This window comes from Marmota marmota, unplaced genomic scaffold (assembly GCF_001458135.2).
Source record: "Marmota marmota marmota unplaced genomic scaffold, marMar, whole genome shotgun sequence".
Taxonomy (NCBI): Eukaryota; Metazoa; Chordata; class Mammalia; order Rodentia; family Sciuridae; genus Marmota; species Marmota marmota.
Window position 1 is genome coordinate 7,087,634 of NW_026000119.1, and position 27,529 is coordinate 7,115,162.

At 38.1% G+C, this 27,529-nt stretch overlaps 1 protein-coding gene across 2 annotated transcripts in view; it reads right to left on the minus strand.

The window, feature by feature from the left end:
* Positions 1–27,529, minus strand: part of Fras1 (Fraser extracellular matrix complex subunit 1) — a 426,519-nt gene that overhangs the window by 97,159 nt on the left and 301,831 nt on the right. For both annotated transcript variants that reach the window (XM_048784792.1, XM_048784791.1), the window contains 8 exons: positions 27,111–27,264; positions 20,867–21,045; positions 16,768–16,884; positions 10,783–10,897; positions 9,206–9,343; positions 7,073–7,105; positions 3,620–3,751; positions 861–986 (listed from right to left, as the gene is read on the minus strand). In XM_048784792.1, the coding sequence (XP_048640749.1) occupies positions 861–986; positions 3,620–3,751; positions 7,073–7,105; positions 9,206–9,343; positions 10,783–10,897; positions 16,768–16,884; positions 20,867–21,045; positions 27,111–27,264 (994 nt within the window). The remainder of the gene's footprint in view (positions 1–860; positions 987–3,619; positions 3,752–7,072; positions 7,106–9,205; positions 9,344–10,782; positions 10,898–16,767; positions 16,885–20,866; positions 21,046–27,110; positions 27,265–27,529) is intronic.

A 27,529-nucleotide genomic window follows, 5' to 3' on the forward strand; every position in this document is an offset into this window, starting at 1 on the left:
TAAAGAAACAAGACAGTGACCAAAATACCCCTAACATACTCCCTTTGGGTGGTTCATATCTGTTCTAATGGCACTGCATTTGTTTAGTAAAATTTTAAAATCTACCTCTGTGATGCCCACATGCTGGTGGTAGTTCTTAAAATTCAATATACCTTCAAGGGCAAGAGATATTAATAATATCTCTTACCAGGGATATTCAGAAGCAAGCATTACTATATCTCTAAAAGGAACCATATCAAGGTTTGAGAAAGTACAGATGGTTGGAATAAAATGACATTTCAAGGAGACCACTTTGGAAGAAATAACACTAGACTTGATATTAACTATTAAAAAGTAGATTTCAATTGTGTTCTTTGTACTTTCATGTGTTTCTTAAAAGCTGGTCTATTATATTGCTTAGGTAATACTTCAAAAATGTGTTCCCCCTTTTTTATGAAGACACATGTTGCTAATGCTATCAAAGTCACAGTACTAAACACATAGTGAGGATACGCACACCACAGTATGACAAATTAATCTTCATGGAGAAGCTACCGGAACTATTGCCGCACAGCAAGCCGTGCCCGCTTACAGCTAACACGCCTATGGTGGTGATGACATGCATTTACAAGCTTTAGAAGTCTGCCCATTTCACCTACAACCTGAGGAAGCAGGTTCACAGTTTCCAGAGTGGGCTGGGGCAGACGAGGGATGAGGAGTGAGAGTGGACAGAGGAAGAAGTCTAATACCAGGCCAGTGAATGAAACATGAAAGGCAGTCTCTCCTCACAGTGTATCCCACAGAGCCACTTCACTTCTTTTCACATAAAACCAATTGTAGAGCAAAAAACCTCCCAGGCGGGTCAAGGACTGTGCAGCTACCTGTGGCCGTGGGTTCTTGGAACCCATCCATAAGCCTAAGCAGAACACCATGCTTTGGAGGTTTCCGGAGGTCGAAGGAGAGTTCTTCAGGGTCTGTCTCAGCATCTCTCACTACCAACCGGAGGCCTGCAACAAGGAGAACAAAGCATGGTGAGGCAGAGTGGGTACAATGACAAACTGCATACTCTATATACGAATGCCTCAGGCCAGGCTGTAGCTAATCTGTAATCAAAAAGAAACCATCTGTGAGGTGAACAGAGAGCCTACATCTTGGGAGCAAATCTTTACCCCTCACACATCAGATAGAGCACTAATCTCTAGGGTATATAAAGAACTCAAGAAGCTAGACACTAAAAAAAACAAATAACCCAGTCAATAGATCGGCCAAGGACCTGAAGTGACACTTCGCAGAAGATGATATACAATCAATCAACAAATACATGAAAAAATGTTCATCCTCACTAGCAATTAGAGAAATGCAAATCAAACCACTCTAAGATTTCATCTCACTCCAGTCAGAATAGCAGCTATTATGCATACAAACAACAATAAGCGTAGGTGAGGATGTGGGGAAAAAGGTTCACTCACACTTGCTGGTGGAACTGCAAATTGGTGCAGCCAATATGGAAAGCAGTATGGAGATTTCTTGGAAAATTGGGAATGGGACCACCATTTGACCTAGCTATCCCTCTCCTCGGTCTATACCCAAAGGACTTAAAAACAGCATACTACAGGGACACAGTCACAACAATGTTTATAGCAGCACAATTCACAATAGCTAAACTGTGGAAACAACCTAGATGCCCTTCAATAGATGAATGGATAAAAAAATGTGGCAATATATACATAATGGAATATTACTCAGCAATAAAAGAGAATAAAATCATAGCATCTGCAGGTAAATGGATGGAATTAGAGAAGATAATGCTAAGTGAAGTTAGCCAATCCCCCAAAACCAAATGCCGAATGTTTTCTTTGATATAAGGAGGCTAATTCATAGTGGGACAGGGAGAGGGAGCATAGGAGGAATAGATGAACTCTAGATAGGGCAGAGGGGTGGGAGGGGAAGGGAGGGGGCATGGGGTATTAATGATGTGATGATCATTATTATCCAAAGTACAGGTATGAAGACACAAATTGGTGTGAATATACTATGTATACAACCAGAGATATGAAAAATTGTATTCTATATATGTAATAAGAATTATAATGTATTCTGCTGTCATATATAAATAAAAAAATGTGAAAAAAGTGCTGTTTAATTCCAATCCAGCACAAGAATGAAAACTGATAGCACAGTCTATTCACAAACTGTATCATGTAGGTTCTTCCAAAATTCATTTACAAGTAGGCAGTTCTGAATTCAGAATACTTTTTTTTCTTCCATACAAATGAGGGCATGCACAGAGGAAGGCCATGAGAAGGTTGATCCTGACCAGCTGAGGTAGGTTTTCTTTCAGGAAATACTCCATAAACTATTTTTGCTTATCATGGTTTCTTCTTTTGTTATTTTTCTGATTCTACCAGAAAAGCCAAGTTTAATGATAGCTGCTATGCCCATCATGAAAGTGAAGATAAGCGTAAAAGTGATATTTATCTTAGTTTAATGGCTTGTTTATGAATTCGATGTCAACTTTTGCCTAAAAACCCACATGGAGAAAACAGGAAAATTAATTTTGGGACAGAAGCCATACAGAGAAACTGCATAAGGATCTACAGAGCATACCTAACAAAAATCATTGTCTACTGTTTGTCCTTGGTAGAGGAACACATAAACCCCTAAAGAATAAGTATACTAAAAACTAAATAAAAATATGTACGAAATAACTGGGCTGACTCTAACTTCTCACAACTTCTGAAGGTTATTTTGATCTGTCATTTCTCCTCTTCCTTTTCACTTTCTAAATAAAAATCCTAAGAGTAGTTATTGAAACCCACTCCCCTCCATTCTCCTCTCTGCTGTTACTTTTATATTTTAGTGAAGGCAACAAATCAAACTCTTGGTGACTGGGGAATAAATTCAGGGTTGCATTCCATCACAAGTGCTGGCCTTCCAAGGGTGTACTTCATTCTCTCTATGCTGCTTCTATTTGCATAAGAATGGGCAGGAGGAAGTGAGGCTGGCGGGGCAGGAAGGACAGTCAATACAGATAATGAATAATTGGGTCCCATCTGGAAGATGGGGGATGGTTGGAAAAAAAAAGAAACACATGCTCCCATCTCCAAAGCCCTTCCCCTTCCTCCTCCAACCTGTTGCAAAGGTAACCTGCTCCAGGAATTGTTCCCCCCTTTAGGGAGTTGTAGGAGCTGTTAATTAATGCCTCCAGGGCTGGTCTCTTCTTGCCCATCCCCCTGGGTGGCTTCCTTCAGCCTTGGATCACTCCACTATTTGCCCCACCATTTGGTCACATATGCAGGATAGGAGAGGAGAGAGGCAAGATAAGGGGAGAAGGAGGGCATGAGAACAAAGGAATTCTAAAATGTATAAAGAAGTCTCTGTTCTATCCTTTAAATAAAACTTGCTTTCTACAATTGCTTCGGCATTTCCTGTGTGTTTAATCTTCACATCTGCTGTAATGGAACTCACCCGACTGATTCTCATCACTGGTGGTATCAGAGGATATAGGTGTAAATGCTCAGAACTTCAGGAAGAGGAGGCCACTGCTTTTTAGCGACCATCAAGAAGCTTCAAGAGGAACTGCTGCTGAAACACAATCCTATCTCCAGAGACATGTTTCTCTCAGGCTCCCAGTTCTTACCTAGAGAAGTGCGGCCTCCTGGGCTGACCTGGAGCAGGGGAGCTGTGACCTGAAACGCTGGTGGTTGTCCATCCATGGGAAGGAGATGAATGGTGAGGGCCATCTCTGGACTAGTGTGCTCTCCATCTGAAACTGGTAAGTGTACACACACACACGTGTGCACACAAGTGTTAATCAACTTGTAGTCTAGTCATCTTCAGGCTGTTTCCACAAATACAAAGCTAGAAGCATTTTAAGATTACCTTAACAATGAAGAGATCCTTATAGATGGAAAAGTAAATAAGCAAGATATTGTGAGCTATTCTAACAAAGCCTTTTCTATGGATAAGAAAAGGATAAAGGACTTTAAGTACAAAGCCATTTTAAGAGAATATTTTCATAGCAAATTGATTTTGACAAATGTTAGTGGAAAGTAACATAAAATATGCACTCTTAGATGATGCTGGTAAAGGCTTTTATTTGTGGAGATTTTTTTTTTTATTAAATTCATTCCCCTAATATTCCAAAAAATATTTTCTTTTAAGAACTCTCTTTTAGAAAAAACACATTTTTGTTTCATTAGAAAATAATTTTTTGAAAGGACAGAAAATTGTCATACAAATGATTTTGGCAACTGTTTGAAGGTATGGCAATTGTTTGAAAGTAAGCAGATCCATTTTTACCTGGTCATTATGCACAATGCCATAAATAGAAGACATCTTTGTGAGCAAAACAGTGACTTTAAATTTTATTTCCCTGGGTTCCCTCCATCCAAGTGAACACTGATCTCCTAAGGAAAACAAGGCAAAACTGACTCTTATTTCTGCTTTCTTCTCTCTCAGTAATGCCCACCCCTCTCTCAAAGCTTGGTCTAGAGGGAAGTCAGCATCATCAGCCCATCAGAGTGTTTATCTATGGTGGCTGTTGAGAGAACTGCACTGTTCATGCTTTAAAATGTGTTGTATGCTTGCAGATGACCTGGTTATGAGAAACTGGTTTCCTTCCTCACTTTCTTTTGGACTTAGTAGCAAGTCAGTAGGAATCCAATTCCTTCTGAAGCAGAGTGATTCCTTTAAGCATTCTTAAGCAATGCTCACTAACTCCTAGTAATGATGCCATTCAAGTTTTAGATTTTTCTCATTCTTAAGGCAGATCTGAAAATACAGTTAGATTTTATAAGGTATACTCCATGTCCTAGAGAAGTCCAGAAATAGCCCTGTGGAAGGAGAGAGAACATCATCCGCACAGAAATGCAGGTTCTGGACATTCAGTTGAGGGCAAAATTATTGCCACTGCTTCTTTTTTATATTAAATCTCCTTCTCTCTGGATGATCAAAGATAGGGACAGATGATTCTTAACTTTTGACGATTTGGAGGGAAACACACAAACTTATTTTTATAAATTTCAGTGGTTTCAGGACTCTGAGATCTCTGGAATCTAAGTTAAAGTAAAAATAAATAATTGTAAAATATAATTATATTTTATTTGCTATGATTTAAATTGGTTTTGCTTCTAAGTGGGAAGAAGCACAGGGACATCAACATCTTTATTTTATAGAGAAGGACAGGAAAGGCCCTAAAACTTGGCCATATCACATAGTGTGACTGAGGCATATCCTTGCCTGTATAAAAGTGGAAGAAAGCTGTTTTCCAGTTCATGTTATATAACTAGAAAATATATCATGCTGGTGCAGTGTTTCACAAGCAAACATAAGGACTTAAAATGAAAATATTAGCAATTCCATGTCTAGCCCTCTCTTTAAGAAATGTTTCTGATTTCCCTAAGAAATAGTCAAACTGCCTGTTGGGGTTAAATGCCTCCTGTGGGCACCATCTACCTCCTGTGTGTTCCTTGCTGAGAACACACACTGTTCCACAGTGTCTGCATGTGTCGTGAAGCCAGTCAGCTCAGGGGACATCAGTGTTCCTTCTCATCGTAGCTGATTAACTGAAATAGCTCCTCTCCCTCATTCATGGGCTAATATCAGGTTTGGACTGGCTACAGCTGTAGTTCATTATCTGTCCAATTTTCAATTTTCTCTCACAAAATTCTCCTGAAGGAGATGGCTTCCTCCTTACTAGAATCCAAGTTTTTCTCAAAAAAATAGTTAAAAAGAATCTTAGGAAGAATACATGATAATTTAAGGTCAGCCCAAAGTCCATCCCATTAAATCTGTATTAAGGGTTCAAGGATCATTAACTTAAAGTCCTAGAGAAATTAATTGTTAACCCTTCACCTACCATGACACTTAGTTTCCATTAGCAACACATACACATCAGGTGAAGCTAATTACCCCATACTGTGAGTCAGAAACTTGTACTAAATCCCAGTTCTAATCTACCAGTGGTAGAAACCTGGGCAGATTATTTACTCCTAATGACCTTCAGTTTCCCCTCATTTAAAATGCTAAAAATAATACTTATTCTTGTAAAATGATTAAATAAGACTATATTTATTGTAAGTTGTTTCAAAAAAGGTAAAAAAAGTATCATATATCATTTCTGATTGCATGGATTACATAGAGGCCTGCCATTAGATGAGCTGATTTTAGGGTCACATCAACAGTGACACACACTGAAACTGTTGATTCAAGTGTGATTTTTAACCGTCAAAGAAGAAAGAAAAGTCTGGGAGTTTGACATAAGCGATTATCTGTCCCACCAAGATTTCCCCCTCCATGAAATACAACAGGACACATGGATGGGCGATTGTAATGGAATAGTCAATCCCATCTAAATGGTTATTTAAGACACTATTTATAGCCAACCACCCTCAGTCAAACTTAAACAAGAAAACTTGCCCGAGTTGCCCCAGCATAGAAGTCAGACTCTCTTGTACTGATGAAGCTCAGCTTCTAATGCGGTATGAACTACAAGAGGATGCTAAGGTCTTCTGCACAGACTTCTCAGCTCATGCTCTGAGTCATAAGACTCTTCCCTCCAGTGTCAAGGCACTCAATGAGAGGCTTTATTCAAGACTACATACAACCCTGACTCATCAACTGAGTGTACAGGGATGATTGTGACCAATCGTTTTTCTGGGGTCCTTACCTATGTTATTATTATTACTATTATTATTATTACCTCGATTTATGGATGAGGCATTCAGGTACAGAGAGGTTAAGAAACTTTCCCAGAGTAGGTTGAACTTCAGGCCATCTGGTTCAGAGTCTAAGATCTTAACCACTATCAGCTCTTTTTTAACAAATGTTAAGATAAGTTGAATCAGGGCCTAAATAACATTAATCTTTAGCATCCTGGGTTGACATTTTCTATGAATACAAAATTAAGCAATTACTAAGTAACTAACCATGTGATTATTTTAAAAGAAACTTGTTGTAGAAGGAAAGTCACACAACTTTTAAGTAACTCTTAGAAAATAGGTTAAAGTACTGAGGAAAAGAGCAAAAAGAAAGGAATAATAAGAGAAGGAAAAGTCTTATTGTCTAATAAAATTGAGATTAAAATCTTTACCCATGAAGTGGAATTTCACTGATTCTGGGAGACCTGAAAAGAGTGAGAGGAAATCCTTATATAATATATTTTGGAATCATGGATACATGGAAAAGGCACAAAATATATGACAGAAATTAGGAAGGTAAAAATTGTTTTAACCTAGATGATTCTGACTTGAGGAACCATCAGTAGGTCATTCGCTAATGTTATGTCAAATTTAATGATGCCAACATTAATGTTAAGTAGCAAAAAGAACCACATAGTGGAATAATTCTATATCACAGCAGTTAGAGTGATTTATAATACATTCATTCAGATCCAATTTTATCAGTACATAAAATCCTACAAATTGGCAAATGTGGGTGATGTCGTATATCACTGACAGCGCTCTCAGGTGGGTCAATTCCATTGTAGAATTGAGTGATGCTTGGGACATTGATTTACACACTGTAACTGTGAGAGAGATTTATCTTGTGGCATTTATCCCATAGATTATACAAGACAGGACTCTGCTCTCCCAAAGAGACTCTAGCTACTAAGGCAAGTATAACAGATTTGGAAATTACTTCAACCATGGCTGGCATGTTTTGTTTTCCTCTAATCCCAGGATATCTTGAGTTTCTTATAAAGTAGTTCTTGTAAAGTGGGGGCTAGAGAACCATGAAAATTTTCATGGGCTATTAGTTACCCAGTTACTAAACATCAGGGTTACTCCTCAGAGAAAGGGCCTCTCCATGCCCTTAGAGATTTTCAATCTAATTAAGGAGTTAACATTTTCTAGACAATTGAACTTATATTAAATAGTGGCAAATATCACTTCATATGTTTACCATAATCAAAAAAGAAACTCTAGGATTATTTAATCCATGTTCAACTTACCGTAGAAATCACCAGCTGTTCTATTTGAATAAATCTACTATATAAAAGTAATAGCCTATATTCAGCATTTTATGTGGTGCATATATTTTAGAAATAAAGAAACAAGCTCCAAAAGTTTTCAAGTCATTCCAAGTCATAGCAATATTTAGGGGTAGGGACTTGCAACTTTGCAGTCAGCAGCTTTGATTACTGGGTCAAGGGAAGAGACACTGTGATAAGACTAAAGGCTGTCATGGTTTAGCAGAAAGGCATGTGCTAGCTTTAATGAAAAATTCAATTGTTTTTCCACTCAATGTTTAAAAATATGTCTTCTATCAATTCCTGGTATTAATCGCAGAAGGTCACCTGCATTCTCCACCCCTGCTTGTGAAGCCTTCACTGAGGTACTGCAGGACCCTCCTACCTGGATTTCCCTTACTCACATCCCTATTTATTTTGGCTTCCTTGTCAAGGGCATTTACATCACTATAGACAAAAAGTTCCTTATAAAAGCCATCCCCTGTATCATCAACCTCCACTGCATCCTCTAAGTCTTGGAATTAAGATTCAAGTTCTTATAGGCTTCCAGGACCTATAAGGTCTGGCCCATTTCCAACACCAAGCTCATCTCTGCACACTCACTCACCATATTACAGGATCATTGACTCTTAAATCCTATCATGTTCTCTCCTTCCCAGGGTTTCTACACACAGGGCACATGCCCTTCTTTTAGGAATGCTTCCCCCATCACCTCTATGCACACACAGCCTTGGTAGCATCTATCCATCCTTCCACTGTCAATATCTTCCTCGAACAGCCTCCGTGGAGCCCGCTAACTAGGTCAAGTCTTGCAATGTTTAATTCTACTGTGGAACATTATTCCTCCTTTTCTGAGCTCTTGTCTCAGTCTGCAATTAATCATTCATTACTGGGATTATTTATCCAATTGTCTCCATACCTAAATCTCCAAGCAGTCCAAGAACAGATCCATACCTCTCTTTGCTTACCACTGTATCTCCAAGGTCTCATTTAGTGATCAGCACTCAAGAGCCACAAAATAAAAGCTTACTGAAAGTAAGCCTACATGTGTTAATTAATGGGAAAAAGAAAAGGTGGAATGGAGGAGACAAAGGCACATAGTGGCTGACAGGTCACAAAGTATCTTCAACAGCTATAAAGTAGTGTCACACCAAACTGTCCACAGGACTGTGGGAAGAGTTGGAGCGATTCAGTCATAAAGATCCACAGAGAGCAGTGTAGGTGCCTCAAGGCAGAGGAGAGAGAGAGCATTACCAGCAAAGGAGAAGGCCATGATCTCCTGGAGGTGGGGAGCTGCAGAGGGAGGGCGGTACATGATTTTCCCTTGGTTAACATCTTCCTGTGTGAAATACCGGATGGGTGAGTGAGGCTGGTCCCTGTGCTCAATGATACCTGGGGAGAAAGAAATGGGCATGAGCACCACCAGTAACTCTCAAGGCTGACGAGCTGGCCAGAGCCACAAAGCCAGCTTTGCTCATTGGTAGGAGTCTTTTATCCTTCAGGTCCAATTACTCTCTCTGGTTGTTCTTGGTGTACTATTCTCTTGTAATTGAAGAAAAGGGCAAATCTAAAACCCAAAGTAGGACTCATGGAACTTAAAACATAGTAAGAGGCAAACTACTGCCCCTCATGAGCTCGGACCACGTAATTTTCCTTAAGTCACAGAAAGGGTACCATAACTATGAGACCCTCCCAGCTGAGTTTCATTCAAAGGTCAAGGTTGCTAAGAGGCCAACCTAGAATGATTTTCTGATGAGGCTGTAAAGAGATTTTCCTTCGTCTTCCCTCCTCTCTTTAGAAAATGCTTTAGTCTCTGCGATGATCTTTGGCAACAGAAACATGAATCTTGATTATTCTAAGAACTGGATTTGCAGCATTCACTTGGCCTATGCTCAGTGCTTTAGGGGCTGCAGGTTTGACTGTTCATAAATTTTGCAGGTACAGAGCTAATGCTTTCATCATATTTCATATCTTATTCTTTAAAAGGAAGGCACATGTGAGGCTGGGGGTTGAACTTTCTGTGGGGCTGAGACCAACGGCCATTCTGAAGAAGATGGCCCAGCTTCTGGTCTGACACTGTAGGGAGAATTTCTATGATAACTTAGCAGATTAAAAAAAAAGGGCAGGGCGACTTTTAGACTTTAAATGGCTTTGGACTTTATCAAAAGGTAATGGAGTTTAATTTTCAGACTTTTACTTTTCGTTGGGAACTTGGTAATGGGAGAGGCTTCCTTCAGGGACCGTGGTTGGTGTCGGGAGAACAGTGTCAGAGAAGGAGCAGAACTGTCACAGAAGCTGGTCTCCTTCCTGGGAGGGACAGCACACCTCTGTTGGACACAAGCTCATTATGTGAGCTCAATGTTAAGAAATCTGAGTGCTGGGGACTGATGGAAGGGGCCCACCTCTCCTCTGACTCCAGTTCTGCATTCCTGTGTTCCCTATGAAAGGAGGAGCCTTTGGGCTCTGGCAGACTTCTTTGCCCTTAGCACCTGCTCATTTTGGTCTGCTTGCCCCCTCAGGGCAGGCTTGGTCCCTACAGACAATGCCTATGTGCGCCGGGTTCTATCAGGTCGTGGCAGAGAGTGCTCAATCCGGTGGCACCACGTACTCAAATCAGCTCTGTCCGAGCCAAAGCCAACACATTATTCTTTTTCTTTCTCTCTTAGTTCTAAACTAGAGGACAGGTGCATGGGATATAAATAACTCTTATTCCTAAAACCCCCATCAGTATCTCCATGTACCCAAGCAGCAAAAGCTACAGAATTTTTAAGATTTGTCCACAAATGGTAGGCGATAGCATTTCCCAAAAGATCATTTACTGCACATCTTACCATGATTTGGATGCAGAGGTCGAGTGATATTGTATATAATCTTTCTACTGGGCCTCCCCGAGTTCACAAAGGACAGGGCAAGAGGCTGAATGACAGTCAGGCCATCTTCCCGAGCCTGAAAAACATTCAGAAAGGGAGAAGGAAAAATGGTGTGATGAAAACAAAACCAAACCCCCAAAACCTTTTTAAGAAAATAAAAGCAAATTCTCTCTGGGCTTTTAAATCAGTCACACTGAGTAGAGTTTTCTCCAGAAGTCCAAAAGGATCTGGTGTCTTGCACTGCAGATTTGTCCCAATCTCAGGAAGCTCTCAGGGTTACAGAGACCTTTGTAGATTATCTAGCTCTTCTCTCCTCTGCCCCTGACCTCAGGTTTATGTCAGTATATGCTGTGGGGGGGGTCCCAATATGGTTATTTTTCCCCAAGTAGAGCTTGCATGGGAACACATTGGGTCTAAAAGAGGCTCCACAGATGGCTATTCTACTGTTTCCAGCTGGCTTCTACATCTTTGCTCTTTTAACTTAATGGGCTAAGGTTGAATCTGGCAAGAAGTTCTGATGACCCAACTGGGAGGTTTAAGTTTTGGCCCCAGGAGGTTCTTCAGAGCATTACCCCAAACCTCAGTTTTGTGAATTTGTAATGCTTTCTGTTTTCAAAGGGCTAAAGATGAATAGGGCCTCAAACACCAAAAGAGGCTCACTATTTGCATTCAGAGCTATTTGTTTATTAAAGCTTATAATAATAGCCAACATTTCTCTTTGTGTTCATTCTACTATGCAAAAGAACTAGATATTGCTTTTCTCCTCTAGCTTTCAGGACTCAACGAGCAGGTCAAGCAATATTAATCAGAGGGCCCCATGTATGTGTATTACTTTCACTATCCTGTGCACATCCATGACCCACCAACAGGAGGCAACACTCAAAAAAACAAGGAAAGATTCAGACTCCCACAAGTAGGCAATGACTGGGGACAGTGGCAGCAAAATCAGTATAGAGAGAATAAAAGGGAAAACTAGTCTGAGCATGGACCTTTAACTGAGTCATGCATGCTGTCTTAGAACATAATATCCTGCTTGTTGCAGGCTCTTCCTAACTGACCCTAGAGGTAGGCTGGGGTGTGACATGCTCTTCTGCTCTTTGAAGCTCTGCTTCTTCCAGAAGGAATTTCCCCATTTAGAAAAAGATTAAGTGGGGCTCAGTAATGCTCCTAGAGGAGGGTGTGGTGCTCTTCTTTTAACCATAAAAAGATTGAAGGTTGCAGTTGCTTTGTAATTGTCCCCAAGGCATACTTGTCCCAGGGAGAGGCGGCATCTGCAGGTTAAGACAATCCCCCCATAAGTAAAGAGTCATATTTCAGGTCCTTGCTCAGGTCTGGAATGTAATGAGCAAGGAAAATTAGAATTGCAAACAGCAGCTGGTCTCTCAACCTAAAATAAAACAAGTAAGGACAACAAATTTAAAAATATATGCCCTATATAAGGTGTTTACAGCCCATTCATGTGTGCAGACACATGTGGGCATGAATACTAGGAAAAAAGTAAAGGCTTGGCACACTGTTCAGTTCTGTTTGCAAAACTGCAATCTCAAAACCATTGTAATAACCTAAAATTCTCAGAGTACCATGGGATACTTTTGAAAATCTAGATGTCCCTAAAACAATAAAGTGGTAAGAAGAGAGAATTATCAGAGATATAGATCTATGGAAAAGGGAAATAAGTTCCAGCCAAGACAACAGATATTCTATTTTAGAATTTATACATTTTTCTCTACTAATAGAAATAGACATTGGGTAGAAAAAGTGAGGACTTGATTCTGTGAAGAAAGCAATATTGAGGTTGAGACATATAAAAATATGATCAATTTTAATACTGGCTATTTAAAATGTTCAATATTTATCAATTAAACATAGTAAGAAATGAGAGATTAAATTTCACGGAAATCGTTACGGAAGACATTTTTTATGACATATCTGTCAACCAAAGAAAATTGCAGAATAATGGTTTTCATAATACCCATATATCTCTGAATATATCCAGAATCCAAATCTTTCTTCCTACCTTCACTGCTACCACCCTGCTCAGAGCCAGCTTCTCCCCTGGATCATATGGCCTCCTGACTGTCCTTTCATCTCCCCAACAGTCTATTTCAGCACAGCAGCCAGTGTGATCCCTTTACAAAGGACACTGGATCTGGGTTCAACACCCTGCAGGGGCTTTGCAATCAGAACAAAAGTCAAGTTCTTACAGTGGTCTGGTGAGGCCCTGCGATCTGTGTCCCCTGCACATCTGTGAATTCACATCAATTATTTTCACTTTCACTCACTATGCTTCAGAATAAGGAGACCCCAAACTGAAGTTGTCACGTCCACCCATATCCCTAATCTTAATAAATGGCACTTTGGTATTAATGTTTGATGGAGATCAGTTGGGGTTGATTCGTGAGGATTCAATAGGAGTAGCAGAAACAAGAGTCTTCCCATATACAATTTGCTACTGTGCCTCTAAACCTTTCTTTATCTCTCTCTTAATTTTTTCTACCATTGTAACAATTTTTTTTTTTTTGGTACTGGGGATTGAACCCAGGAGTATTTAACCACTGAGCCACATCCCCATATTTTTTCCGTATTTTATTTAGAGACAGGGTCTCACCAAGTTGCTAAGTGCCTTGCTAAATTGCTGAGACTAGCTTTGAACTCACAATCCTCCAGCATTAGCCTCCCAAGCTGCTGGGATTACAGGCATGTGCCACAGCTCCCAGCTCCACTGTAACCATTTTTAAGTGTTCAGTACAGCAGTGCTAACCATGTGCATATTATATAATAGATCACTAGAAATTGTTCTTCTTGTAAAACTAAAAATATAGCCACTGAGAAACCTTCCTTTTCTCCCTATCCCACTACCCTCTCACCCCTGGCAATCACCATTCTACTTTCTTTCTCTGAGAGATTGACTCCTTCTATAGACCTCATGCCAGTGTAACCAGATGTTATCTGTCTTTTTTGCGACTGGCTTATTGCATTGGCCTAATGTCAAGATTCATTCATGTTGTAGCATATAACAGGATTTCCTCCTTTTTAAGGCTGAATAATATTCCAGGTATGAGCATATGTGTATAATAAAGATATACACACATATGTATCACCTTTATATGTCATGTATAGACAACATTTATATATCATATTTTCTTTGTCCATTTATCTGGCTTCCACCTCTTGGATATTGTGAATAATGCTACCATGAACATGGGAATATAAGTATCTCTTCAATATCTCCCTAAACTTGAACTCATATTGCCACTGCATGGGGTTCAAACCACTAACCTCCCTTGTTCTAGGTGAATGCAATAGTCTACTGGTTGTCTGTATATCCCCCATCCAGAATGTTCTCTACTCTGTAGCCAGAATGAGCTTCCAGAACCAATCATTAAAAATCTGGTCATGGCACTTTTCTGCTATAAATCCTTCAACACAACAGTCTTTGGGGACAAAAATGGAAATTTCATCATAAGGTTCTCCATGATCTGACTGTTATTTCATGCTGCTTTTACACTTAGGGATTTATGTGCCAGCCCACCGAACCACCTATCATTCTTCAAATATGTCATGTTCTCCTGTGTCTCCAGTTTTTTTCATCCGCTGCTCCTATTGCCTGGGTGAATTTCCCCTTTTTTACTCTCCATCTGAGGTTATTTACAGGTGGAGATTTGAGCAGCAAACAGCATCCCCTGGGGACCTGTAAAGAAATGCAGATTCTTCACTCTATGTCAGACCTGCTGAGTTAGAAATCCTAGGGTGGGTTCTTTTTTAGGTGGGGGGGATACTGGGGACTGAGCTCAGTGGTACTCTATCACTGAGCCACATCCCCAGTCCTTGTTTTGTATTTTATTTAGAGACCGGGTCTCACCAAGTTGCTTAGGACATTGCTTTTGCTGAAGCTGGCTTTGAACTCTCAATCCTCCTGCCTCAGCCTCCCACACTGCTGGTATTACAGGCATTAGTTTGAGATCTCAAGAACCCTGATCTTGAGATAATTTCCACTTAGCCAACTCAGTCCTCTCCTAGAGGAAGCTTCTGTGATGCTCTCCCGTGCTCTCATGCACTAGGTGCCCTCCCATTGGCTTCCATGTCATTGCATTTATCACTGTAGTATCACTGCTTATTTAGTTGTCTCCTCATTGACTCAAAGTTCCTGAAAAATAGAGGCTCCATTTTAAGGTCATTGAATCTCTGTCTTCCACATCTCTTGGCATAAACCAGGAGATCAAATGTGTTTATGAATGAATGCCTGGATGAATCCATGTGGAGGTAGACTCCTATTTTTACGTGTGTGTGTGTGTGTGCGTGTGTGTGCGTGCGTGTGCACGTGTGTATGCACATGCACGCTTATACTATATATCTACCACATAAATTCATAATGTAGTTAGCAAATATGTGCAGTACCTATGTGTTTAGATGAGTCTAAACTACTGAACTGAGAATGTGTTTTTTGTTACAGATTACAAGCATGTCCTACAGCAATAGCCCTAATTAATATCAAATAAATATACACTCTGTATATTGTAAGTAACAAAATAGCAAGCTAATCAAATTTTATGGTAAACTAACTTTTGACATATCCTCTGTTTCAGATGGATGGACCTAATTTGCAACATGAAACCTGAGACCCTAAAGGTTAAATCAACTTGACAAGTCTCTTCAGAGGTGCTCAGCAGCAGAGCGGAACGGCACCATCTTCATGGCTCCTGGCCTGTTTTTCCTATCTATGCTCAAAATAACACTGCATTAGCATTTGGCAAGAAATGTGTATGCACAGTTTTCTTTACAGTTTGAAGAAAATTCTGATCCAAGTTCCTCCAGTCAGAATGATGAATTATAGACTTGATAGTGCTGCTGAATTATGATTTCTTTAAATTACGGTTTATGGTGGAAATGCCGATACCAGCTACTCATTAAAAACTTTCTATTTTCCCCTTTATGTCTCTGTCATGCCCTAGACCCATAATTTCTGAAACTATCACTACTCTCTTTGTTGTGGCTCAAGGCTGATACACTACTTTGGAGTGTAATTATGTGGGCACTAACTAAAACTTGGATTCATAGTCGCTGATTTACAAGGGCTTGCATGCTTGTGGCTGTCTGGAAGAGTGGTTCTGGCATCCCACTTACCCTAGACACAGGGTTACAGTAGAGTTTACAGTGGAGTTGCTAATCGTCTGAACTGAGCTTCATGGGACAATGTAGCTGACACCTTCCTTCAGATCTTTCTATGTATCACGTTCCTCTCACACAGCACACGGGCCATTCTGTGATCTGGTGCAGTTACCTCCACATTTCCACTATTCTTCTTTTCTGCCTTCCTCATTTCTTCAGTCTCATGGGACTATTTGCAATTTTTCCACAGTCATATCCTTTCTCACTGTGTCTTTCATGTCCTCTTAATATCTGTGATAGTGCCCTTTGACATCACCTCTCCATTCTGCAACCTGTCCCCAAGTTTTCTCTTGGGTAACGAATTGCTACTTATCTCTCTGGATGCAGCACTGACACCACCTTCTCTAGGATGTTTTACAATGCAAGGATAACTTTTCATACAGCTTTTGAAAAATAACAGTTTCTCCAGCTAGGTGGTGCTATAACTGGTTGAATAATTATACTCAAATGGTGTTAATGACATGTAGATAAGCCTGAAATTTCTTCTAAGCACTCCAGGAGAGATCCTGTAACTGTCTGGGATGCTAGAGAAAGGACATTGGCAATGGATAGGAGGTCAAGATGCACTCCACATAATCTTCCTCTCATCCTGGGAATTTTAAGTTTCTTTTTCAAGTCAGTGAGAAATGTGTTTCCAGGGCTGCTATTGTTGGCTCTGGGGTCTGCGTTCTGGGCCAAGAATCTACCGCATTTAAAACCAGGACACTGTATCAAATCCCAGCAGCACACTACATGCCTCTTCCAAGTGTACACCATGAGTTATCCCACCCAACTCACAGTCATATGGAGAGATGTTCCCAGAGAGAGCTTAGGTGCCTCAGGCGTGTGCGGTAAGATTGCAATGTTGAACACGCGGCTCTCCAGGTGGGCCTGGGCATCTGTGGCTCTGGACACCTGAAAAGCAAAGACATCCTGGTGAGCCTTTCATCTTCTGCTGGTCAGAGTATGCTTACATGGGTTTTGCTTCTCCCCCTTTAAACCATCTGTCTTTGCATCCTATACGTTCCTGCATTACACTTTTCATTCTGTTCTTCATATTTTATTGTTAATCATTTACTGATTATACAAAAGACACACAACCATTTTAGGCAATTCTGAAAATTGCAGGAAAGTATGAAAAAGAAATAAAAACTCATCTAGAATTTCACTACCTAGTTAGAGTGATTATTAATACATTGAGGTATTTCAGTTTAATTTTTTTACTGTGCAGACAAATCTCAATTTGTATGCAATTTTATATTCTAATTTTTTACTTAATAAAATACTGTGATATTTTGCTATATCCTTAAACATTCTTGAAAACATAATTCTGGATGGCTACGTAATGCATTATTATGATTATGTGACATGTGATCTTTATTCCATTCCTTTCATCTTTATTCATAATAGATTCCTATACCTAGACTAGCAATGTCAAATCTCAGCCTCATTTTTACAGAACAAAATTATTAACATTTACAGTTAGGGTAGTAGTCACAGAATCAACTTTTTCTTATTTCAAAACCACTGAAAAATTATGCTTTTCCTAGGCTGCTTCTTGCCCCCTTAAACTCTCCCTTGTCGCCACTGTTTATTCCACCTTTGTTTATCATAAGAACTGCTAAGCCCTTGGTGGCCACGTGTAGTTATATTAATTCCATATGACAGGAGTCAGGGTTGTGCAAATTCCAAGACAGAAGGCAACACAGCAGCTACAGCTCACAGAGGAAAACTCTTAGTCTTTATCTGGATCACATCACATGCCTGGGATCAAGTTTCAGAATATCTATGTGTCTTCAAGGAGATACCTCATATTGTTGTTATAAAATAATATTAATCTATAATTCACTGATCATCTAGTGTGAGCTCAGCATTGTATTAGTTGCTTTTTAAAGGTTGTCTTCTGGGCTGGGGTTGTAGCTCAGTGGTAGCATGCTTGCCTCACATGCACAAGGCTCCGGGTTCAATCCCCAGCACTGCACAAAAATAAAAAAATAAATAAATGCAATGTGTCAAATTTGCAAAGCCAATTAACCAATATTGGTTAGTTGGTTTTATATTAGTTGGTTTTATATCAGTTCCACTGACCAAGATGACTTACTTTGGAAGCTTTCGGAAATGAAGAAAGGGGAAAACGTGTTCTATCTCTTGAAGAAAAAGGAACAGCATGTGCAGGTAGTGAAATGTGGGCATATTACTGGCAAGTGAGTCGGTCTAGCTTCCCAGTAAAGTCACTGATAGTGAAATACATTGATATTTTTTTCAAAAACCAAATCGTCCGAGGTGTCAATGTGATCCAAATATACCAAAACTAGGGCTATTTCCCACACCAAAAAATGACTAATTGTGCATGATGCTTTCCTCTCCCTTAGACTGTCTCTATTTTAAAATGCCACTTGTATTACATAAATCCCGTCTTTCATGCGAAGTAACAGATGGGATGCATTGATGGCTCATGACAGCACATCAACATTAAAATGGAATTAAATCTATGCAACTCATTATATTGCATTTCCTGCCTTAAAGAAAGAAAAACAAGGGAAGGAAAAATGAATCATCAGAACAGCATCTTTTTTAGTTTAAAATCCTTTAGGGACACTAAGATGATAAATGGGAAAAGTTGCTAACCATTTATTTTAGCACATGGCTATAGTGTCTGTATTTCAAATCAAAATATGAGGTAAGCCTATAAACCATTGAGACTTTAAAAACAAACCAAAACTTTTATGTCTAAGAGAACACAATCTCAGAGTTGTTTCATACTTGTAATAAAGGTGCTGTCAGTGTTTAAAATGCACTTTTTGGACTGCCTTCAGAGGAAGTTCACAAATCATTAAAAAAGCTGAGAGCATTACTTCATAATTACTATCCACTTTAATAAAAAAATAATTACCACTCTTTTTCTTGCCAGACCTGATTCTGATTGACTTTTGACTTTTTTTTTCTATATTTTCAAATCTACTTCCAAAAATGTATATTGTCATTATTGAGTATATTATCCAACACACTTTGAAAGTAATTTGAAATGGGAATTCTAAACAAATTCTGCACAAGAAGTGTCAAGGGAACAACTTTCTAAGTGATAATGTTCAGATGGATGTTTTAAATTCTCGTTGAGTTTTTAAAAAAATTGGATAATTTTTACTCTCATTTTAAAATTTTATTTCATTTTGCTTTATTTTTTTATTTTTATTTAATGATTTGCTTTATTTTGTTTTTGTACTTAGCAACCAACTTGTGAGAGCAATCAGATATCATTTTGAGCAGGTGCTTAGAGTCCCCTTCCAGGGAAACCTGCTACATTGATAATATTCTCTCTCCTGACCCTCAAGGAGGTAAAGGCAGGTCCCCAGATTCTAGTTTGCTGAGGTGACTTCTTTTGATTGAGGTCCTTGCCTCCATTCTGGCTCATTCTCTGATGACTGCAGTAGTCCCCAGGTGCTAACAATGAAAAGTTAACTAGGACAAAGGACCCACAGCATTTGCTCGATCAATGGACATTTAATGTGTTCAGTAGAATCTCATTTTAACGGTTTCCAGATTTATCTCAACCTACTCTTTGGAAAAGCACATCTTTTACACAATATAAATTAGTCAGCCAATGAAGATGTACACACCAGGTGTCAGAAGCAGAACGGAGGTAATTTTAACAAGGTGAGCGATTGTGGTTGGTTTATTCCCAACTGGATCCTAACAAAAGAAAACCTCAGACTCGGAGGTGACACTGCTTTGGCTGATTATCATTAACATATGTATTTTCTCTGACACTGCCACATTCTTATCTGTATCCTGCTTAAACATTCTTGTTTTTATTCTTTTTTCCTTTGTATTTGCTTAATTTTTTTCATTTCCAAACTGTGCTAGCAGAGTTTTGTCTGATTTTTATTGCTTTTTTTTTAAACATCGGGTTTTGTACTGTTATAATTTCTAGCATTTCATAATTAATCGACCCCTCTGCTGGTCTCTATCAATTCCTTCTTTTTACTTTCCTTAGGTTTCTATTGTGGTTCTCTAGCTTCTTGAGTTAAATATTTAGTCCATTTGTTTTTGTGCTTTACTGCTCAATAATAAGAGCTGCCATCAATTTTCTTTTGAGTATAATTTTGCCTACATCATTTAAGTTTTGATAACTGATTTCTTCCTCATCAATATTTCTTAATAGTTTACTGCTTTGATTTCCTTTAAGACCTAGTAATTATTTAGATTATTTAAAATATTCCAAGGGGTTTAAATTTTTTATTATCTTTTCATTATTAATTTCTAATATATTCATAGTAGAATATAGCCAGTATAATTATCCATTCATTAACTTACTCCAGGTCTCCTTACAATCAAGTATTTTATCAATTTTTATAAAGGGCAGTAACAAATCCTTACATAGTGCTTACTATTTGATAGGCAGTTTTCAAAAATGCTTTGTATGTATTAACTCAATTTTCTCAGTAATTCTATTTCACAAATGAGGAACCTGAGGCACAAGGATGTTGCTCAAGTAATTGTAAAGTGGCAAGTAAAGTGGCAAAACTCACACTCAAACCTACTGAGTTTGGCTATAAGTCCAGGATTTTAATAAGATGTTAAATGCTTCAAGAACATTTTAAAAAATAAGATTTTTCCCCATAAAGGATTTTTCTATTTTGAAGGATTTTTTTTTTTTTCTGAACACTTGGGCCATTATTTAACATAAACCTTTTTTTTTTTTTTTTGGAGTGGATGATTGCTTGTGAAGGCACCTATATATCTAAATAGACAGTTAAAAAAAATCTCTTAATGCTATTAGTTGCATTTTTTCTTCTTCCCAACATGATTTTCAGGCCATTGTAGAAAATTGGCCAATTTTATAAATGAGGGTGAAGGCTTTCTGCAGAGTTCAGAAAAGCCAGGAAACAGGGGATACCTGGAAGTGGAAGGAGTCACTCTGGGTTGGGGCTCCCGAGTGCCTGTACCACACAATGCCTTCATTGATGTCCTGTTGGGTGAAGGTGCTGGTGGGGGTTGCTGTCCTCCCATCAGGCAGGTGCTGCCCTTGGTCTGCAGGACTGTCCGCAGGCATATTCACCAGAAGGACCACTTCCCCTAGGAAACCAGAGGACACACAATGAGGAGATCTGGGGAGAGTAAGTTAAGAGTTCTTATCCTCCTTCCCCATCCTTCTCTTTTATTTTTTTTAACTAAAAATAAATGATTGTTTTTATTTAATATGAAGGAAAGGATGTTAATACAGAACTCAACAGATATTATTAAATTCATCTTTAGATATAGAATTCCCAGTCTTTCAGCTAAAAGAACCAAGGAAAATTTACATATAAAGTTGTATAAAGGAGGCCAAAATAGTAGTTAGTGTAGGCTGTAAACACTCAAACATCAGGCATGGGATGGATTCATTTCTATACACAACTTTCTGTGCAACAATTTTCTAACCAGGAAGTTGGTATAAAAACACAATAGAAAATTAGAAAACATTCAGTGAAAGATGCTCTTGGGAGAGTTCTGTTCAATGAAAATAAATAGCTAATACTAGAAAAAATATGGCAGGCACCAGACTCTATGTGGTGGCTCCACCACTTCCAACTGCATGAGCTTACTTATGCTCTGTAAGTCACTGTTCTTCATCGGTAAAATAAGGATAACACAGGTTGAGCATTTGTAATGTGAAAAATCTGTAAAATAACAATCCAAATCTGAAATGCTCCAAGATCCAAAACTTTTGGAGCATCACCATGATGGTACAGTGGAAAATTCCACACTGGATCTCATGTGATGGATCATAGTGAAAATGCAACCACATTTTTAAAATACTGTATAAAATTACTTTTGAGATATGTGCATAAGGTGTATATGAAACATAGATGAATTTCCATGTTTAGACATGGATCCCATGCCAAAGACATGTCATTATAGATATGCAAATATTCCAAAATTTGAAAAAAAAATCTGAATTCGGAAATACTTGTGGCCTTGGCCTGTTGGATAAGGGATGCTTAACTTGCAGTAAACACTTCACAAATGTTCATCCTTACTGTAATTTCTATTTAATACTTCTAAATGATGTTATTATCATCTCCATGAATCTCCAAGAATTAATTCATCAGATGAAGTTCTTTAGGTTCAGAGAAGTTCAGTGGTCATCACATATTTGATAAGGTAATGAGTGAGGATTTAGATCTGAAGCTCATATTCTTGGTCATGAACCTCCGTTATCAATCAAAAGTATTTTGTTTATATGTATTAGTATTAATCTTGATAAATAACTGATCACGTTTTCTCCTCCTTCATTCTTTAAACTTTATTTGAACTGAAGCAAGAAAATATAACTCTAAACACCACCAAATCTGTTTTTACTGCTTATTATTTACCTGAAGCTACTGTTGTCTTAAAGTGAGATCACAAATACAGAGGTGTTATAGAAACAATTAAAATTTCACAAGAAGAATATACCTTCAAGTGAAGGTGAAACCGAAATAGAAGAACTGCTGAAAATAAGCGATATTTACACGAAAAGGCATATAACAATAAATCTGAAAGAAGCCATCCTTTCACCTTTGATAGTGAAAGGCATGGAAGAGTGTGAGGTGGAGGAGAAAAATAATGTCTATGTGTTTATTTGTCTATTTTTAAAACATTCAGTAGGATAACACGGAGTTCTTAAAACAGATATACTGGGCAATTGACTGCACATTCTTTTTCCCCAAAAAATTGGTAGCACATTTTAATTACCCTAGAGAAATTTATTTTCTTAGCCAAAGAAAACACTCATTCTAATATTTAGATGCTCTAAATTCAAGTTTAAAATGAGCATAATGTCCTGGATGGTAATGAAATACTGAAATATAAGAAGAAGATCACTACTCTTCTTTACAGAATCAGGTGTGGAATCAACTCACTCTAGTTTTCTTTCTTATATTATTTTTCATTTGTACCTAGTCAAAAATTCCATTACCACTCTCCCAACTCAAATTTTGTTCATAAGGTGCTGTTAATAGACATGAATTCCCAGGATGTGGACTTTTTTATGAGTGCAAATACAGCCAGAAAATATTCTGAAAGGAAATCACCACAATGCAAATGTGACAAGTAGAAGGGACAGAAAACAACTCAATTGCTGATTTCTTAGCTACTTGGCCTTCTAAAATAGAAAAGTAATGCAGAATTTTCCTAATGAGGCCTAATAAATTATTTTTCATATAAAAGTTTCTTCCATGCTATACAGACAGACAGGAATCACAGGATATTGGCCAATTTCATTAGATTCAATGCAATAAGTAGAACCCAATGGGTCTATTTACTAAACGAGGCCCTTAGAAACTAGGGGGATTCAAAGATAAGCAAGATGCAGTTCCTATCCCTAGAGATCAGCCCCCAACCAAGTGGAAGCCACTGGGAGATTCTCAGAAGGTGAATGGCATGAGTTGATTTAGAACACATAATGTGTGTGATCAGAATATAGAAAGTCTATAAAGCTTGGTAGTCCTGTTAGAGAGGCTGGAATTCATTCTATAAAAATCACTCAAGTAATAGTAATGTAATAATATTATGGAATAATATGTGTGAAAATATAACAACAGGAGGATGGCAGGTTGGAGGGAGGACAAAGAGTTCAGTACTGGATGTGTTTTAATACAGAAACCTTGGTGACAAGCTCATGAGTGGACAAGGAGAAATACTGGTATTGTGTGAGAGTCACCATACAGTGGTAAGAGGCACCCTTTTCCCCCACCTCTTTCCACATTTTTTTATTAGTGCATTATAGTTGATCATATTATATAATAATATGATTTGTTATATATTCATACATGCATATAATATAATGATACAATTTGTCCAATATCACTCCCCAGAGAAACAACCTTTTCTGTAGCACCTCACCTCTGCTTCTATGATTATATCATACAAGGATATGACACAGGTTTAAAATACTGAAAATCATCTCCATTTGGGATTCCCTGTATACCAAATTTTATATTTTAACTAAGCATTTTGAAGAGAAAATTTAATAGCTATTAAGGATTAGAATCTCATTTGGAACTCCATGAATTATGTTGGGATTGAGATAATTTCTATTAACAGTTTTCTTATACTATGATGAATAATTTAGAGTTGGCAGTATGATTAAGTCAGATTCTCCCTCAAATGATGTTCAAGGTACTTTGTTAAAACCATCCTATTAAATTTATTTCAAATCTATGAAGTAGCAAAGGGTACAAGTATTAATCAACTCATCTAAACCTTTTTTTGAAAATAGTGGTGAATCTGGGAGCAGTTGAATTTAGGCCCTTTATGCACATAATATAGAAAAAAAATTATATTTATTTGCATTCCAAGGTCAACTCTTTAGAAAATGCCTGGAGTCCAACCTGAACCTTCTGAAGTGATAAGGGAGTTCACAGTAGCCAGGGGCCAAGGAGGTAACCGCTACACAGATGCACCTCACTGAACAGATGGAGGAAGGTAGACAGGTGTCTAGTTCTCACCACTCTTTCCACTCTTAAATAGTTCCCAAGGGTAATGTGATTTGATTACTATTAGTAGTGAGATCTGGACACAAAGAAAGATTATGTTCACAGGAAGAAGTTAATTAAGAGAGTTACAGTAAGAAAGGGATCACAATAAAGTCTACATGGCATTTATTAAGCAGAAATGGCAAACTTTTTCTGCTTAAAGCAATTTAATTCAGCATTGTTCTGTTTAATATTTGATGAAACATTGGGCTGTTTCTGTGAAATTTGGGGGCTTAGCTTTTCGCTTTTAATAATCAAGATAGAGAATTTAATACAAGAGTCTTAGATTTTTAGAGATGAAAAGGATTGAAATGTTATCTAGCTTAAAATCAGTAGTTGGAAGTAAGATAAGAACAGGATATTTATTAATTACAAATGGGAAAACACTAACTTAACAGTGGAGAAATTTGGCAGATATTACTTTAGCCAAGTTAACCAGTAATAAGACAGGGCCATCATGCACCTTCTGATATCGTACACTGAAACAGGGGAAAAAGCATAATCTTAATCTAATAAAGAAAAAAACCACCTGACAGACCCAAACTGAGCAGCACTCTATAAATATCTAACAAGTACTTTGCAAAAGTATTAAGGTCATTAAAGAAAAGAAGCAGAGAACTGTCACACATTGGAAGAGGCCAAGGAGACATGACAATTAAATGCAAGCTGGAGTTCTGGATTGGTTAAGAAAAATAGCATTAGTGAGAAGACTGGCAAAATTTGAATAAGATCTATAGATAGTTAATGTGAATTTGTTGGTTTCAATAACTGCTCTATGGTCATGTGTGATATTAACATTAGGAGAAGATGGGTAAAGTATTCAAGAACTGTGAATTATTTTTGCAACTTTTCAATTAAGTCTAAAATTATTTAAACAGGAAGTAAAAAAATTATCTGACCTAATTTCTCGAAGAAACCTATGGCCCAAGGGAGTACAGTTGCCTTCTTCACAATCATAAAGTTCTATTATATCTCAACTAGACTGTTTTATAATTATAATATCAATTCTTGATAAGATTATGCTTTCTAATGTCTGTGGACACTGGAATTATTTTCAAATTGTCTAGAGTTAATTTTTTCCTCACTACAGAAAAAGCATAATTTTTAAAATGTGATAACCCAGAGGGGGAAAAAATATTCTTTCTCTGCTTTTTAATGTGCCAAGTGGATTTTTAGTTTTTATGAATATAATTTTCATTTTTAGATGATCAATTTAGGTACTTAAAAAAATCTGCCTAAGCTGGGTGCAGTGGCACATGCCTGTAGTCCCAGCACGTGGGAAGATGACTCATAAGGATACCTGGAGTCCAGGAGTTCAAGGCCAGCCTAAACAACACCAGACCCCACCTCAAACAAAACAAATCCACTACCTGTTCTACCTGTTCCTTTATTTATACTGCATTTTGAAATTTTCTTTCAGTTGTGACTCCTTCTTTTAGGTCTTTAAACCATTTTAAATATACCTATTTCATAGTTTTTAATGATTGTTCCTTTCTTTGAAATTCTTGGGGTTTTAATCACCTTGTTTGTTTTGATTTTGTGTCCTCCTGTGTCTTTTGGTTTTGGGTTCTGCACTAATCCTCAGTGGATTGATCTGAGAGTCCTAGTGGCCTGGTGGAGAGTAGGCCTTGTTACAGTGGTTTATATTTCCTGCAAGGAACCCAAGAAGTGTCATTGGCCTTAGATTAATTTTAATTAATAAAGTCTCCATTTTTGGTGTTGTGCACAAGGCATATATTGTAATTTAATCCTGGATCTGAAGGAGAAATAGGCTCGAAGTTCTAAATTCTCAGCAGACATTTTGCTCTACTCTGAGAAAGGCAGGTCTCTGTGCTGATGAGCCTCTTCTTTCCTATTCTGTCTCTCTAAAGTGAAGGACCATCCTTCCAGAGCCCTGGTTTTAGGCGGGGTCTTAATTTCAGCTCCCTGTTTGTGCATGAATCTTAACTCCTAAGTTCCCAGGTTCCTGAGACAGAGTGCCCCTCTCAGGGACGCTGTACCCTGAGCTCTTGCACACTGACTCCAGTGCCTTCCTCGCTGCTGGCACCTGGAGTTTCTCTTTATTCTTGAGTGCTCAGCTATGAATGCTTTACAATCTTGGATGCTCAGCTATGAACACCTTACCATTCTTGCTACATTTTATCCAGCGTTTTTAGGCAATGACAATGGGCAATTTCTCTGGTTATTGTATTCTACTATCTTGCTGGAAGAAGTAACAGTGGTGAATGCTGAAGAATGTTTCTGTGAAATATACTTTTTAAAATTCACATCAAGAAGTCTGGCAATGGTCTGAGAATGATGTAAGGTAGAGTTTGAGAGCCTGACCTTTGAAATTTAACTGACATCCATTAATTAGTCATTGACTGTTAACAGGCTGGTTTATCCCAGATTTCTAGTATGCAAAATTAAGTTATTAGAAATTTAAATTAAGCTTTAGCTGTTATATATAATGTATTTATAAAATTTACTCACTACCTAGCAAATGTGTGCAGTGTGGTAGGTGTGGAAATTGCTCTGCTTTTAAGAGAGGTGTATAAAATTAGAGAGTTCACTGGAACTGCAACCTTGCTCATGGCATTGTACAAAAGCAAGTCCTAGACTGCTGAATGCAGAGATGAAACCATGCAAAGAAAAAAAATTTACCAAACTGGGGGTGATCTTGTGTAATCTTGTAGACAATATCTTCAGCGCTGGCACCTGGAGCTTCAGCCTGTAAGATTCTGTTGGTAATCTGCAGCATCCCCCCTTCTGGAACCCATACCATCGAATTAGCTACAAGCCGAAGTGCTCCATCATTCTAGAATAAGGGAAAAGGGCAGAATTGGAACCAAGAATAATAAGAACACATGAATACTGAAAAGCACTAGTTATCAGGTCCTTTTGTTGCAAAAGATCATTTGATAAGAAAGAGAGATTTATAGTTTAGAGTCATAGTATGAACCATGGGTATACATTATGTGTAGATATGTGCATGTATACATTTATAAGTGTCTATATTCTGATTTTTAATTTTTCATGAGCCAATAATTTACATCATTCTCCATTTCTTTCTTTCTGTCTCT